The following is a 15,504-nucleotide window of genomic DNA, read 5'->3' on the forward strand; positions in this document are numbered from 1 at the left end:
AAAATTCCTCCATCTGTGGTCAATTGAGTTTGTGTGCGAGTGTGTGTATGTGTGCATGCTGGTCTCATTCTTCAATCCACCTGTGTCCTATCGTGGCTAGCCCTCATATCACAGCCAAGATGCCACTGATCCCCTGAAGAGTGATTATTGTCTAGGTTGGACTGGACATGACAGGATTGCTGGTCAAACTTGCGTCCCAAGAAAAGATAAGAGGCCGATCAGGGGTCCTGGATGACTCGTGCCAGGGGTTCTTGGGCAAAAGGAGGTTAATAGTGTCATTTCAGTGATGTGTTATTTAACTCCAGGTGTGTGCTGGGGCTCAAAAAGGTGCAGAATTGCTTTGGGATGATGCAGATGCAAAAAATATATTATAAAGAAGTGACAGTTTTCTTTATTTCTATGAAATGTGATTGAAGGGCTGCCCCCCGAAAGTCGGAGATTTAAATTGTCAGACAGAGAACCCTCAGTAAACTGAAATAGCTTCAAGTCGAGCAGTTTTTTTTCCTTTTTCTGGTAGTCAGTGTACTGTGCTGTGTGCTTCTGGGGACGTTTTGTTCCCAGACTTTGCTGCAAAGTGAGCGCTTTTGACTGTGACCCAACCCTGTGGTAGAGGCTGCAGCGGAAGCGATGCAGCGGCACAGAGGAAGAGAGACTCTGCACCGTAAGGCCCAGTGATAGCGTTATCATATCCTTCCCTGTTAAGAAGTGGTGACTTTACATCTCACAGCAATTTGATACAACACATTTTTTGGCTTTTGTTTGATATTTAGTGTCAGTTAAAAAAGTTGTTACGCATTTGTAATCTGTTGTTAGCACTGTGAGCTAGCACCGCTGGCACGCTGGATGCCCTGCTGAGCCCCGCTGAAATTGTAAAACTTTATATGAAAAAACAAAACGAATCGTCAACTTCTGAACGGCCGAATCTGACTTAACTGGTATAATTATAAGTCACGCACAGCCCTACATAATTGATGGAATGACATACTAAACTATGTGAAACAAAATCAATACTAAATTAATTTAGGGGTTAAAAATGATTATTAAGAGTGACCTACACATTTATTTATTTGTGGCTGTCCTCCATAATTAAAACATCTGCCTACACATACTGATTTAATATTTCTGGAGCTGGATCTTTCATTAGGAATGCTATTGTAAACAAAACAAACATAAAAAAGTTAAAAATTAATAAATACATATTAACATTAATACATACAAACATGCATGCATATATCGTTCAATTATCAATTGCGCCACACTCTCGGAGCGCAGAGCTACTTTGGGCACAGACAGAGCAGCAGAGCACCAGGTGCAGTGAAAATGAAATTTAAACAATCACTGCAGGGTGTCTACGAGTTTGCCGTCACTCCTTCTGCAGCAGCTGCTCCTCGATCTGATCCACTCTGACTCGATCTGTAGATCAATTATCAATCCCACAACTTAAATTCCTCAAACTGCTGCTGAGGAAAACAAAAACCAAAAAAACACTCTGCTTTGGCTACGTTCATGGACCAGCAAAAACATAACAATTTAGAGAGGGCACACAAAATGAATATTTACTGATGACTAAATGAATGTAATCTTGCATAACTGTTATATTATACAATTAATAGTTTGTAATACTTTGTAATTATGTATTCTCCCTGTGATTCAATCAGTAATAAATACTGTGAATTACTTTAATTTGACTACTAATCAAAATCTGATCAGTAGTATCTCAGATAAATGGACGGACAGATGTGAGACGGAGACCACTCCTCGGTCTTCCTCTGACTTCAATGAGGATGACAAATCATGCATCTCGACAGCAAGCAGACATACAAGATAAGCAGTTTTCATGCTGTCTGAAGTAATCAATTTAATTTAATTTAATAGCACTGTAATCAAAGTGATTTAGAGATTCTGGGTGTGATGCAACACCCTCAATGCAAACAAATACATGCATGCAGGTGCACACACAAGCGATGGATAAACATTTCTGATGAGATTAACCAACAGTTCAGTGATGTGCACCCTGCACGCGTGAACATAAGAGTGGAAAATACACAAGGGGAAACTGAAATGGAGTGCACTCTAACACAGCCTGAAGACAAGAATTAGAAAAAAACATGGGAGAGCGGAGCAGCTGCTCAGGCATATGCAAAAAAAAAGGAACTCCAGAAATTAATTGCTGCAGATCAGGCGGCTTACATGTCATATATCAGGAATTTTATTACTGTAATTTGAATCTGCTCTTAATTCCAAAGCTAAGAACCATGAGGGATATAGTGATGTCTACTTCAGTAAACCAGAGACTGTTACAGACCGCTCTCCTTTGTCTCAGCCACCCAGTCCAATAAAGCAAGGTCATGTCACTTCAGTTTGCAAGAATTTCAAAAAGGAAGCAAACATAATTGGCAACCAAACAGCAACCCAATGGGCTTAAAAAAAAAGAAGTCACGTCTTGAGTGCCAAAAACTGCAGTTCCTCTCATGGCCACAAGAGGCTGGTTCCAAGGGTGACTCAGTCACACACACACACATATATATATATATATATACACACACAATATATGCCAACAACACAAAATTTAACAAATAATAAAAATAAGCTAATGAAAATAATTTATCATCGCTTATAATTTTTTAATTTCCTTGATATTAATATGTCTTAAATAAATAAATTGCATTGACTGGGATGCAATCACAATGAAATGTCCACAAAGCTCAGGCTAATCCCAATCAAACACAATAAAGGTTTAACTGACACCATAATTTTCTAAAATGGATCTCAAATTCATCATTCTCCACTGCAGACCGCTGACACTCTCTCACAATGTAGATTCACCACTGTCAGAGTTCAACTTGTACAACAAAACACACATCCATGTCGATATTTCCAGGGCCCGGTGATGCAAAGGCTGACAGTCTGGGGTTCATATATTGCGTTTTATCCAACTTAAATGGAGTGACACATCATGCTCACCTCCCCATTTTTTGCCTGTCAGTCATCTCTACTGCAATGAATAAAGCTCTGCACCAGTACAACCTGTCACTCTGTCACTCAGATGCTTTAAAAAAGACTTTTCACGTCACTATTCAGGTGAAGCTGGGGAGGAATTCCTCTGTCTCCTTTGATTTTTCTGTCTAATCCTTCATTTTATGTGGGCCCTTTGTTATCTCCCTCAAGTGGGAATCACATTTTAATTAGGTCTATCCTTGGTTAGCGGTTCATGCTTGCATCTCCCTGTCCTATGTGCTCATCCTATGGGCTTTGCTTCCTTGTCAGAGACTCTTAGTCCCCGCTCCCTGTCACAATCTAACATCTCCCCCATCTTGTGCCATCTTTTCATTCTTTAACTGCTCCATCTCCACTCACAATCTTGCTCTCCTGCTGCTGACAACAAAGCGCGCCCTGTCTGACAAAACCTGTTTGCTGTGGATGGGAGAAATACAATAATCAGCTACAACAATAGACAAAAAAAGAAAAAGAAAGAGCATATATTACACGTCCTAAAGTGTGAAGAGCAAATAGAAATAGTCAACTGTTGGCTCCGGGGCTGTAAACACCCTGTTGTATATAGGCTGACTAAATCTATCTATTAAACGGGATGTTAAGCAATCTCTGACCTCTGCAGAGCCAGAGGGAACTGCCGTATTGGCAGGACTCATCCTCTCCTGCACACCCTCTCCTGTCCTGGAATAATGGTGTCACTAATTGACAAAAATAAATAAACAACATTTGCAATACAGATGAATAAGCTAGCTAATGAGATCCAACACAAGTGTCTAGTAAAGAGGCAATGCAAGCCACTATACTAATAATAGAACTTTGTTATCTGCTGTTCTGGCGTCACGGTGACACATTTTAGCCTTTGATCCTGCGACGTTTTGCAAGTGAGAGCGCCTGAGATTGAAATAGTTTCTTTTCTTCGCTTAAAAAAAAAATCTCTCTGCACTAAGGATGTGCAGCCCCATTGACAAAAGGTGCATTTGTGTCTGTTCACTGACACTGTGACAAAGTGTCTGTCGGTGCTCATCAACAGCTCTATCAAGTCCTTGCCTCCCCACATTGTCAGGGCAGTAAAAGCATCCATATGAACAAAAAGCAAAAGTGCACATGCTCTTGAGATAATGCAATGCACTAATGATATACAAATATAAGTAAGAGGGTGAGACGTTCTCAGTGAGCAGCGGACTATCACCATGTAAAAATGTCTAATCCAGGGAGCGGTGCAATGCAAAATACTATAATGACTGCAAATGCACCATGGGAATCACTTATCATAGTGTGTTACAAGACAGGTAATGGATTATGTTTGGCATCTTAAGGCGGCAAAATTATTATTATGATACACCGTCCACAGAATAGCAGCTTTGGCTGTATTTTTTATTTAATATGGACCTATGCTGAGACCATCACTGCTCAGCCTGTGGATTGATGAGCATACCGAGAAATTATTGCTCCTGCACACCTAAGCTGCAGTGCAACTGGGGTCCAGCTAGCGGCAAAGAAATGCCTGGAGTAAACACAGTGTTTTCTGCACAGATGTCATGGTTCAGATTTATTTAGAGGGCGAATGCTCCATTAGTTGGGCTTTTTAATTAGCACACTTGTGAGAGAGGGTCATTAAGGATGTCTGACAGAGGACCTGCTGATGAGGAGGATGGAGACACTGCTAACTCCAGCCCTGATCCCCCAAACACACACACACACACGCATATGTGCATACACCCACGCCTACACGGATCTGCTTAAAAACCAATAACATTTCTTACCGACAAACACAGCGACGTCACAACATTTCCACTCGAAAACGGCCACAAAGCACAAACAAATCTCCCACAAATGTCTCCATCGCCAAACAACACCACACACACACACACACACACACACACACACACACACACACACACACACACAGAAAAGAGCCTATTAGAGTCATTTACATTTAAATACATATTCATAGCAAACACAACAGAATGCAGGAGGATTGTCAGCATACCGTTTTCAGGGTGCTCGGTCTCTCCAATGCTGCCATCTGGAGTGGTTCTCTCATAGTGGTCCTCAGGCAGGGTCAGGGGTCCGATGCGAGGACCAGACGATGACTTACTGCTGGGAGTCTCCGATTCCTCCAAGCCGCTGTCATAGTAGCTGTGCTGAGAGGCGTCCTGCAGGTCCTGCACGGGGTTGGTGGTGGAGAAGGTCACTCGCCGATGGGGATGCTGAAAAACAAGAGAGACAACAAACGAAAATCTTCAATACAAGGGAAGCGCTTTTCAAACTACATTTTTCATTTTGCTTGATGGTTCCAAGGAGACATCCAGGAGGTCCTGTGGTAACAGTTACAGCTCAGCCCTCGACCATTTAAGGCTACCCCCGAAAAATGTGCTGGCCTATTAAAGTTCACTCTTCAGAAGTCAGAAAATAGTATTAAATATTAAAGACTTTGAAATATTAAACAGTCTTTTGCACTGTTATTATTCGGCAGATTATATAGGGTAGAGATATATGAACAGAGTGAGGTTGCAGACTACTGGAATGAGGTTGTGCAAATTAACAGTGGCGGGAATTGAACAAATTGAGACAAAAATTAAATACACTACTGCAACATTGCATAATATACAACAAAATTTTAATATCTAAATTTGGGGCATCTGTTTAAATATGCAGTATGACGCTGTCCTGTATATGTAAAGAATATTTGAAATCTATGTGTTTGCTGTGAATTATGAATGAGCACATGCAATGCTTAAGAATCTGTGTTTGGAGCCTATCAAATATTTTTTTACAGCCATAGTTGATAACGTTTGTAATTGTTTTTTTGTCATATTTGCTAAAACTGTTACTTTATCCACATGTTGAAAACAGCCAAGCCAATATGAAGCCCCGCTCACTGACTGGAGCAGAAATTTTATCATATATGAATGCATGAGAGGATAAACTGCTCAAGAACCTGTGCTTAAATAACTACCAGATACTTTTTTTTAAGCTGTAGCTGTACCTTTATATATTATTTTGTCATGTTTGCTGAAACAATATACTGACACTAGTACATGAAACAGGTAATTTGTTTAAAAAACAAATTTCTCAACAGAAATGTTTTCAGAAAGAAATTTTAGTGTACTGTTTAGCTGCAAAATGAGAACGTTTGTGACCCAACTGCTATGTGTGTAAAAATATCAGGGTATGTACCGCTCAATAATCTGTTTTGATTAATTTGTCTACGCTTCCAAGTTCATTTTTTGAAAGCTGTAGTGGATAAATTATAGAATTGTTTTTGGCATATTTGCTGAAAATGCCACTATCACCTGACAGTAGTACATGAGGCAGATAAACCGTGGGGGAAAAAATGTCAATAACTGCTCCCTAACTGCGGTCAAACTAGGTTGCACTGATCAAATATAAATCAAGATCCTGTTACTGCATTGCCTATTTCTTGAATCAAATGTTTTCAGAAAGATGTATTAGTGTACTGTTTATTTGTAAAATAAGAAATGTTGGCTGCCATGTTAGAGAATTCAAGCACCACCAGCCTGAGCAAACTTGCTTGTTAATTACAGCTAAAAAGCACACTAAAATATGTTTTCCAGTCTTGATTCACATTTGATCAGCGTTGCCGAGTTTGACATTTTGACCAAAGTTGTTTTTTTTTAAACAGTAGGCCTACATCAGTTTCACTACTGTAGAAGTTCTTCTTACAGCCTTTTTTGGTGCCATCTCTCCAGCCTTGGGCATGTGCCAGAGTCTTTGCACACAGCACAAAACCTTCTCTTGTATTTTCTCTTACCAAATATAAGATACATTTCAGATAATGTTGCTGCATGAGGCCCAATGTTTATACAACTGTGAGGACGTAAAAGCAAATATTATATAATAAAAGGTTTACGGGTGTCACAGAGATTGAGAAAAAGTATTATTATTGCTGTTATCATTATTAATCAAACAAAAGTTACATTTTCTTGAATCTTCCACTGCCAAATTAATTCTGATGGCAATGATTGGTACACTAATCAGTAGCCCCAGTGAGCTACTTCCTATCTCCATATTTTAATATTTTCCTTTTCCACGGCTTTTGATGTTTAACTGAGTGGAAAGCCAGACAATATTTCAGCAGTTTAACTAAAAAGGAACCCCAAGAAGATCTAAATAAGGCTAACACAAAGAACTAAACAGAGCTTTGAAAATACAGTCTGTGACAGTCACCACTTTTCAAGCATTGGAATATATCATTAGATCCTCTTTCATTGCTAATAAGATATTGACGATGAAAGAGTAAATAAATGAATGAATGAAAATACTGATGCAATCCTGAATTTGATAGCTTGAGGAGGAGCAGAGTGCTATATAATAAATCATTCAACATCACACCCTTTATCAAATCCAATGGCTTGTAAATACAGTTAGGAGACCATTAAATTTCCTCTTGCAAAGATCAGTTTACTAATGGCTACTTACCACCGATCCACAACAGAAAGATAACTCCTTACGGTGCACACGCAATACACCACCCCACCCCACCCCACCCCCCACCCACCCCACACATGAGCGCCTCTCGTAAAAGTCAGGGAAAGCACTGATACAGCAGAACAGGCCTGCCGCTGCTGCACGAGTCAGCCCAGATCAATACCACGGGTCTGTGCTTTCTACCATTCAACCACTTTTCTGGCAAACAAATCCATGCTAGAAATCATTGGAACCATCAGCCTTTTAGTACATACACACCACATATTGAGAAATGCTTTTAGAGCTTAGGTAAGTGCTATCAGCGCTGCGTTCTTAATACCGTTAGCAGGCTTCAAAAATGCTTCCAGCAGAACCTGTTCATCTCCCCATCATCTCAACCAGTCACATTTTCCTCACTTCACAGATGCATCTCTTCGTCTTTCATCTATATAATGATTATATGAGTTCTGGGCTGCATCAGTTTTTTTCTCTCTCTCCCTGCAGTACCACTACATCCCTGCATCTATAAATCATGCATAGTATACATCGGTAAAGATGTCTTGGGTGTTTCTGTTATTTGTTACATTTAAACTAAATGTGTCGAAACACAACGAAATAACAGCTTGTTGTGTCTTTGTTTGGGATTTCCATGCTTTGTGCACAACTAAGAAAAAGAGGGCAATGAGTTGTTTTGATGAATAAAAATATGACATTTCTTATCTTTCTATCAGTGCTTTGAACTCTGAAAATAGTTCACCAGTGCCTACATTGGTACTTTTTAGGGATACTGGATTTTTGTTGATATCTGATACGCCAATATTTTCCAACTCATTTAGGCCAATTCCCGATGCAAATACATTCACGTTTTTCCTCCTAATTCCAGAAAACATCAAGTCTCCCCTGAAGTGGATTTAACATATTTTGCCATCTCTTATCCTGATGGCCCACTGGTGGCAGATTCAGAGATAAAATATAATGTTATGTTAAATATATGTACAAATTCAATGGGCAGAACAATAAAACTAGTTAAACCTAGGTTACATGGAAAACATTCCATATTTGCTCTTATGTAACAAATTGAAAACTAAACTGCAAAATTTATTTAACTTTGGACGATGCTCTCCATGAGACGGCCCTTTCAATGGCCAAAAGCAGGGCAAATTTCACCTATATCAAGTAATTAAAGTCACACAAATGAAGCGTCATCTTAATGGCCTGTCATGTAAGCTGAAATATTAATTTTGGGCCGATGCAACATTTTATTTTAAAGCTGTTACCTGCTAATATCAATGATGTGCCGATATAATCGTGTAGTCCGAGTATTTCTGCTTTTTTTTTTTTTTTTTTTAATTTCTTGGAGTATCTTCAAGTGCCTCATATATCTAAAATCTGTACAGCCTTAGCTAAGAGATTACATAAATCAATAAACCATAATAACTGAAAGAAGTATTCAAATTGCATGATAAAAAAGGTGTTTTTAAATTTCTTTTTTACAAAATAAAAAACATAGTGATAAAAAACATTCTAAATAAAGAAACAAAATATTCCTAACATTGTGTAAGACATTTAAAGTATGTACATTATTTACTTTTTTACTTAGTAGCCATGTTGTGATGGATTCATAGTTCATTCATGCTATTGCTAAAAATGTTCTTGTGTGATTTTACACTAATCACTAATGTTATGTAGCGAAATGAGTGTACAGTCTGATGATATAGATATGGATATAGATAGAGATGTAGATGTAGATTTAAATATAGATATAAATACAGATAAAGATATAGTATAATGCAAAGAATGATCTATCATGGCCATTACAGGAAAAAATCATGGGGGAAATTACAAAATCCCAAATCCAGCCAAATACTATGTTTGCAGCACATGTAAGGCAGGGTAATATAAGGTAAGAAAAAACAAAGTCCGCACACTAGATTATGCCCTGATAAATATTTAATACAATTACCACCGAGGTGATAGTAATTGTATTAAATATTTATGGGAGCATAATCTAGTGTGCAGAATTTGTTTTTTTGTTTTTTTTTTCTTCTCCTGTATTATCTCTTGTCCAGTCTTCTGGATTTGTGTGCCTTTATGAACTTTTTCTGTAAAAAAAGGTAAAATCAAGATGGCAGGGGAAGACATAAGCCTTAGCTTTCTGCTGCAAGAAGAATAAGTGTTCTAACTTTTATGGTTCTCATTTTAGATGAAAATATTCAGTAATTTCCAACCAAGATCTGCAGCCATTATGGGAAAATTGTCAGGGAAATTATGATCAAATTCCAGCAAAATACAATGTTTGCTCGGCACAAAAGGTAGAGTAATATTAGCTTATAACATGATGACGGGAATTAATTTTCTACTGCAAAAAAAATGAGTGCTCCAGGTATTATGGTTCTTATTTCAGAGCTATTTAAACGGGATTGGGCAAACAACGATCTCAGCAGGATGATGGTTTTTAAAGGGTTAATCATGCTCTTTAATGTGTGCATCTTTACACAGTGAGCTAGTAATAACACACTGTTTGTGTTCTGGCAAATAACGTAACTCAAAGAGATCGATCTCATTCAAATTCTGTTAAAAAACAGCACATGGGAGAAGTCTGCCTTCAGGAAATCTCTTCATTTGAACCCAAAGAGTGATCTTCTCCCTTAAACATAGCCAAGAAAAGGGTTTTCTGGCAGAAAGCCCTGAAGGTAAACTTCTCCTAACAGTGATAATACAACAGCACAGAGTGTGAAAATAGACTGTACTTAACAGGAAGTCTCAACAGAGAACTCCTCTATTGAACCAGACAATAATGAGTTATTCCACCATTGTTTCTGTAATACTTCAATAAACTTGCTTTTGGCTCATGTTGCCGGAGCAGGAATGATATATTTCAATGGTGCATTCTAAAAAAAAATGATTGGAGGTCGCTGAGGCTCCAGGACTATTCAATGTTAGGGGGCATTTAGTTGTTTAAATATGGATTCTTGCTTAAACTCCTCCTTAAGGCATCACTCCAGAGAGTCAGCATGTTTCCTGGGTATGATAACTAGCTAAGGCTGCAGAGATGGGAAATAGATTCTCCTTTTAGTCAGAGCACAAATCCTTTGCCAGGCCTTGGGGGCTGCGGGGATGCGGCAAGACGGAAGGATGGAAGGGGAGGCTGAGCAGGAGTGGGGAGTTGGTCAGGCAGACATGGACGGCGCTTTGGCTGGAGGGGACAAGCAGAAGGATTAGATTCTGGGAGACTGGAGGCGGGAGAGGGGGATTGTTTGGGCATTGTGGTAGGAGGAAGAAGCTATGGGGCTGAGAATGGAAGAGGGGACATTTACGCTGACATCTGAATTCATAACCCCGATTTAGATTAGGCTAAAATGGCCTCATTTATACACCTAATATTACAATCCCAACGTAGATGGAAAGATACAGCGGGATCCTGTCTTTACAAGGGGACCAAGACACATTTTAAAGAAGCAATAAACAGCAATCATCTACTCCCTACCTCCAGCTCCTGTAGCCCTTTAGAGACACTTTTTTTCCTGTCAGACTGCCAGAAATATTATATACAACCTACTGCCTCAGAATAATCTCAAGCTGCACATGGATACAGCCAGAAAAATTCCACTGATACACTTATATGCCAAAAAGCCGGGAAGAGAAAGAGACAAAGGTCTTCATTCCTTCAGCTGTGTGCAAATTTGAGGAATTCATGAATTAAAAGCATCACGTGCACTGTTTGTGATATCAGTTGTTCAGTGTTAATTTCGCCTTTAAACAAATCAGCTGTCCTCCACTCCATAAAAAATTGAAATAAAAATGAGAGTAGCAGCTGCAGTATGTCAGCCTGTTAGCCTTGAGCTATTCAGTACCATAGATCTTACACTTATCCACACACCAGCTAGCCCATCACCTTAGAGCTGAAATTGTGTTGCTTTACTGTCTTGAACATAATGGACATGAAAAAAAAAAGCGCTCAGTACACCTACACGGACTGAAAACCTCACCCTTATTTTCTGTCTGCAACCTTGCACCGATACAATAGTAGTACTTTAAAAACACGTGTCAGTACCTGAGTAGTTAACTTAACCCTTAGGGCTAAGGCCTTGCCCTAATATTACAGACACACATATTGCTCTGCACAAAATGCGCTTTTCCAAATCAAGCTTTAAAAAATATCATACATTCATATTTTTTTTTCTGTCATTGATTACATTTTTAACCAACATCAGTTCTAATGATAATATCAAATATTAATTAATTTTCAGATGTTTAACCCTTTAAATGCCATTTTAGATTAATAAAAAAACGCACAAAACAAGAATTATTTTCAATATATTACTACATGCAGAGTAGATTTTTTTTATATATATAATCACAGCCTGGGATATGTCAATGATTAGCAGCAACATTAATTGTGACAGTGCAGCTAAGGCAAAAGCCCAGAATGACACCCAGAAATAATACAATGCATGTTTTTATGCTTTGATGGCTGTGGGATCAAAAACTGTAATTTGAATGGGTTTCAATGGTGCATTTTTTGCACTAAACAGTATGAATGTAACAATTTTGTGTATTTTAGACTTATTGTAGGAGCTGAGCTGGAAATTACAAGAATAAACAAAAACACACCATCTTGCCAAAATGTATGCCATATGCATGAACACACATAAATTGCTTCCAAGCTAAAGTTTCCAAGCTTTTAACGTTCTCTGCCCTCACTCATCTTTGCCAAGAGGCACATCCAGTCACAGCAGTCCCACACAGATCAGGCATATGCAGGGGTGGTTTTAGGACTTCAGCATAGCTGGGGCTTAGCCACAAGCCCCCAAGAACATCAACAGGCTCTGAGGCCAATTTTACATAGTGGACAAAAGTGGAATTGCATCATAGTGTAATGCCATTAAGTCACAGGAGATTTGTTCCTTACATTTCACTATCAGGATTTGAACAATTGTTCTGATAACATTTTAAAAGTCCACAGAAGCAAGATTAAATTATCATTATCATCATTTTATCTCCATACAAATTAGCGGAGGGCTAAACCCAAAGTTAGCTTCACTCGGCCCAATAATGTGGAGGATCTGGGTAATTTCATACCATGGAAAGAGAGCGTTTTTTTAACTTCACGCACCTCTGAATAACTTTCATAGGAATAAACAAGACTGTATCCAGGTCTGTTAATACATCCATGCTTAACCTGGACCTTGTGAGGGTCTGAAGAATCCTCACCTAGTGCTTTTTTGTTCTTTCTTTTTTTATAAAGAACATTTATTTTAATGGCTTATTCACTCTGGTACCTTATTTGCATTCAAAGAAAATTCCCAGTGTGAATCAATTTATTTTCATTGTGGATTAGATGATGGTAGGCAGCCCACCCACCTGCCACTTGGGGCCGAATGCAGGGCTTCAAGTTGAGCATTAAAATCAGCGTGTTGATTGTGATTGATATTTCCTGCTTCACGTGGACTGTACATCATGCAATGGCCAAGGAGTTTTGCCGTGTATCTAAGGGGAGCCTTTTCAGATGACAAAGTGTCAGATTAAAAGGCCTTGTCACAGAAATAAACATTCTGTAACTCTGAGGCACAGCAAGGAGAAAAGGTAAAAGCCTTTTGATGTACTTGTATTTGCGGCTGTTATGTAAGCTGAGCGTACTCATTGTTAATTAACAGAACTATTGATGTAATATAAAAAGAAAAGACATTTGACTTCATGAGCACTGTGCTTTGTTATCCTCCAATTGATTTGCAAAAAAACCCAACAGAAAATATAGTAAAAATATGAAGAAGGGAGACTTCATGAGTTCTGAGAGCATGTTGGATATTAAAACAATGGGATGCCATAACACAAACTGATAAGGAGCGACACGGTCTGCAGCAGATAGTGTTAAGCGATGATCTGTGGGAGTTAAATCACGAGCTCAAAGCTTAAGGCTTTTAAGGTGACGTTGACACTGGCAGCCCCCTTATCAGATTTTTTGCCTGCGATAAATCAAAATAAATATTTCATGTATCTAATCAGATCTCAACCGCATCCAGGGGTGGTTTGACGTCTGATTTTAAAAACTGGCTTCCAAACTGCCCTTTACATCACCTGCTGTTTGACACATAACGGTGACGTCACGTCCCAGGGAAGCTGTCAGCCCTGTTAGCTGGCTGCGGCTGCGACTGCTGCAAAAAAACATATATCAACCACCTCTGTCACTAATGTTGTCTGCTGTGATGGAGGACTTCTGCGCTGAGACTAGATATTGCTATGGTGTGAAGAGTGAGAGGATACATCTCCATTATTCACCCAGCCCTGCAGCTTGCTGTTTTGCGTCTATTGAGAAAAAAAAAAAAAAAAAAAAAAAACACCAACAGTTTGCGAATGTACTCGCGCCTATGTCGTTTCCACAGCAACCGACGCAGATGGGTTATTGTTAATGGCTATATCTAATCACTTGCAAATAACAGTCTGGATGGTCTGTCCTAAAGATTGGATTGGATATAAAAAATAATGTATTTCCCTGCAGCTTGAATGAAGGAATGAAAAGGGTTTCCTGGGGCGAATGGCTGTGCCGAAGCAGCATTTTGGTGACTGTGGAGCATCAATATTGCCATTGCTGATTTGCACCACTGATCCCTGATGGGACAGCAGACCCCACTGCTGTTGTGCTCTCCCATAAGCAGCGAGTTCCCGGCCCCTCTGCGAATGCCCTGGAGCTACCTGACACCACTCCGCTGTCAGGTGCCCTGTCATCCAGCCAAGCCTCACTGATTGCCAGTGCACAGGGCTGCTGGTGCTTATGCAGATGGGAAAGCTTTTCCTTCGTCTCTGCCACTTTTCCGTGAGCAGACTTCCAGCTGAGTCGCAGGTGAGTTAGACTCGCTGTTTTGAATGTCGCATCCAAGTTTGCGTTTTTGTTTTGACTGATCTGTGCAGGAACATTTGGTGATCAAGCTGGCGACTGCATTGTCTTTAACTACCTTGTAGAAACGATTCCCCAGCGTACTGTATTTCACAGCAAGTGGCGGCTTAATGGTTGCTACATATGGTGGGACTACAATCCATATAGTGCAGTGGCAGCAGGATAGAGCAGAATATTAACATAATAATAAAGTACATTTAATAAATGTAACTCAAAAGATGATATTACAATCATGGCAGAATTGTACCCCGGTGGTTCTTCTGCAAAAGTACCCCCATTTGATATGAATTTTAATAACAGTACATCCTTTAATATCTAACCAGAGATTTAAAGCTTGGGGAAGCATCTAATCTTTGAGGAATTAACCTCTGAATTGTGAGCCAGAGTGGCTGATAACACTTTGATTGCATCTCCATTTATGTCACTCTGACAGCTTGCTAAAACACATCTGGATCAAAGTCAAATACTGCATAATTGCATTATTTTTAATCAATCCAGTTAGATATTTTCTTCCAGTGACAAATAACAACATGTGCTAGATTGGTGTAGAATAGTAAGAGAAATATATTGTGTTGCTATTTGCAGTAATCCAAATATGCCTCTCTATATTTTATCTTATTTTTTTTTCAAGTAACACTAACGCTGTATTTAAATAAAATATCTTGTTACTTTTCATGTCCGATGGGTAATGATGTATTTGTCACAGTTAGTTAGTTGCAAAATGTGTTTATTCAAAGTTTCATTACACAAAGGTGTTGTTTAAGCCTCGTCACTGTGACCAGCGAAACATGCTGAATATTCAGAATTTCATTTGGAGGAGCAAAGAACAACAAGCACAGGAGTTTTACACCTTTGAAGAAGACACATTAATGAGGATAATAACCGACTAAACATAATCATAGCTATGTTGTTTGGCAACTCGGGTGCAGTTTGTTATTGTAAAAAGCTGCTTCTGCAAAGACAGTTAAGATTCAGTTAGGATTCTTTTCTGAAACTGGTGAAATGGGAGGCCTCAGGAGTTAAAGGCTGTCTATGTCTCACACAGAGACAGATGGAGAGAGAGGGAGCTGTAAGGTTGTGAGCACAAACTGCATTTCATTCAAGGAGTGTTTCACCCACAACATGATCAGTTATATGCAAAAATAAACGTGTTTGCTTAAAAACATGCATTTTCGTTAAAACCT

At 39.1% G+C, this 15,504-nt stretch overlaps 1 protein-coding gene across 1 annotated transcript in view; it reads right to left on the reverse strand.

The window, feature by feature from the left end:
- The window catches only part of pcdh1a (protocadherin 1a), a 119,181-nt gene that overhangs the window by 23,688 nt on the left and 79,989 nt on the right, over positions 1-15,504 (reverse strand). The window contains exon 4 of the mRNA XM_088088731.1: positions 4,985-5,204. Coding sequence (XP_087944857.1) covers positions 4,985-5,204 — 220 coding nt within the window. The remainder of the gene's footprint in view (positions 1-4,984; positions 5,205-15,504) is intronic.

Source organism: Plectropomus leopardus, chromosome 15, assembly GCF_026936395.1.
Source record: "Plectropomus leopardus strain MGB_pleo_1.0 chromosome 15, ASM2693639v1, whole genome shotgun sequence".
Taxonomy (NCBI): Eukaryota; Metazoa; Chordata; class Actinopteri; order Perciformes; family Serranidae; genus Plectropomus; species Plectropomus leopardus.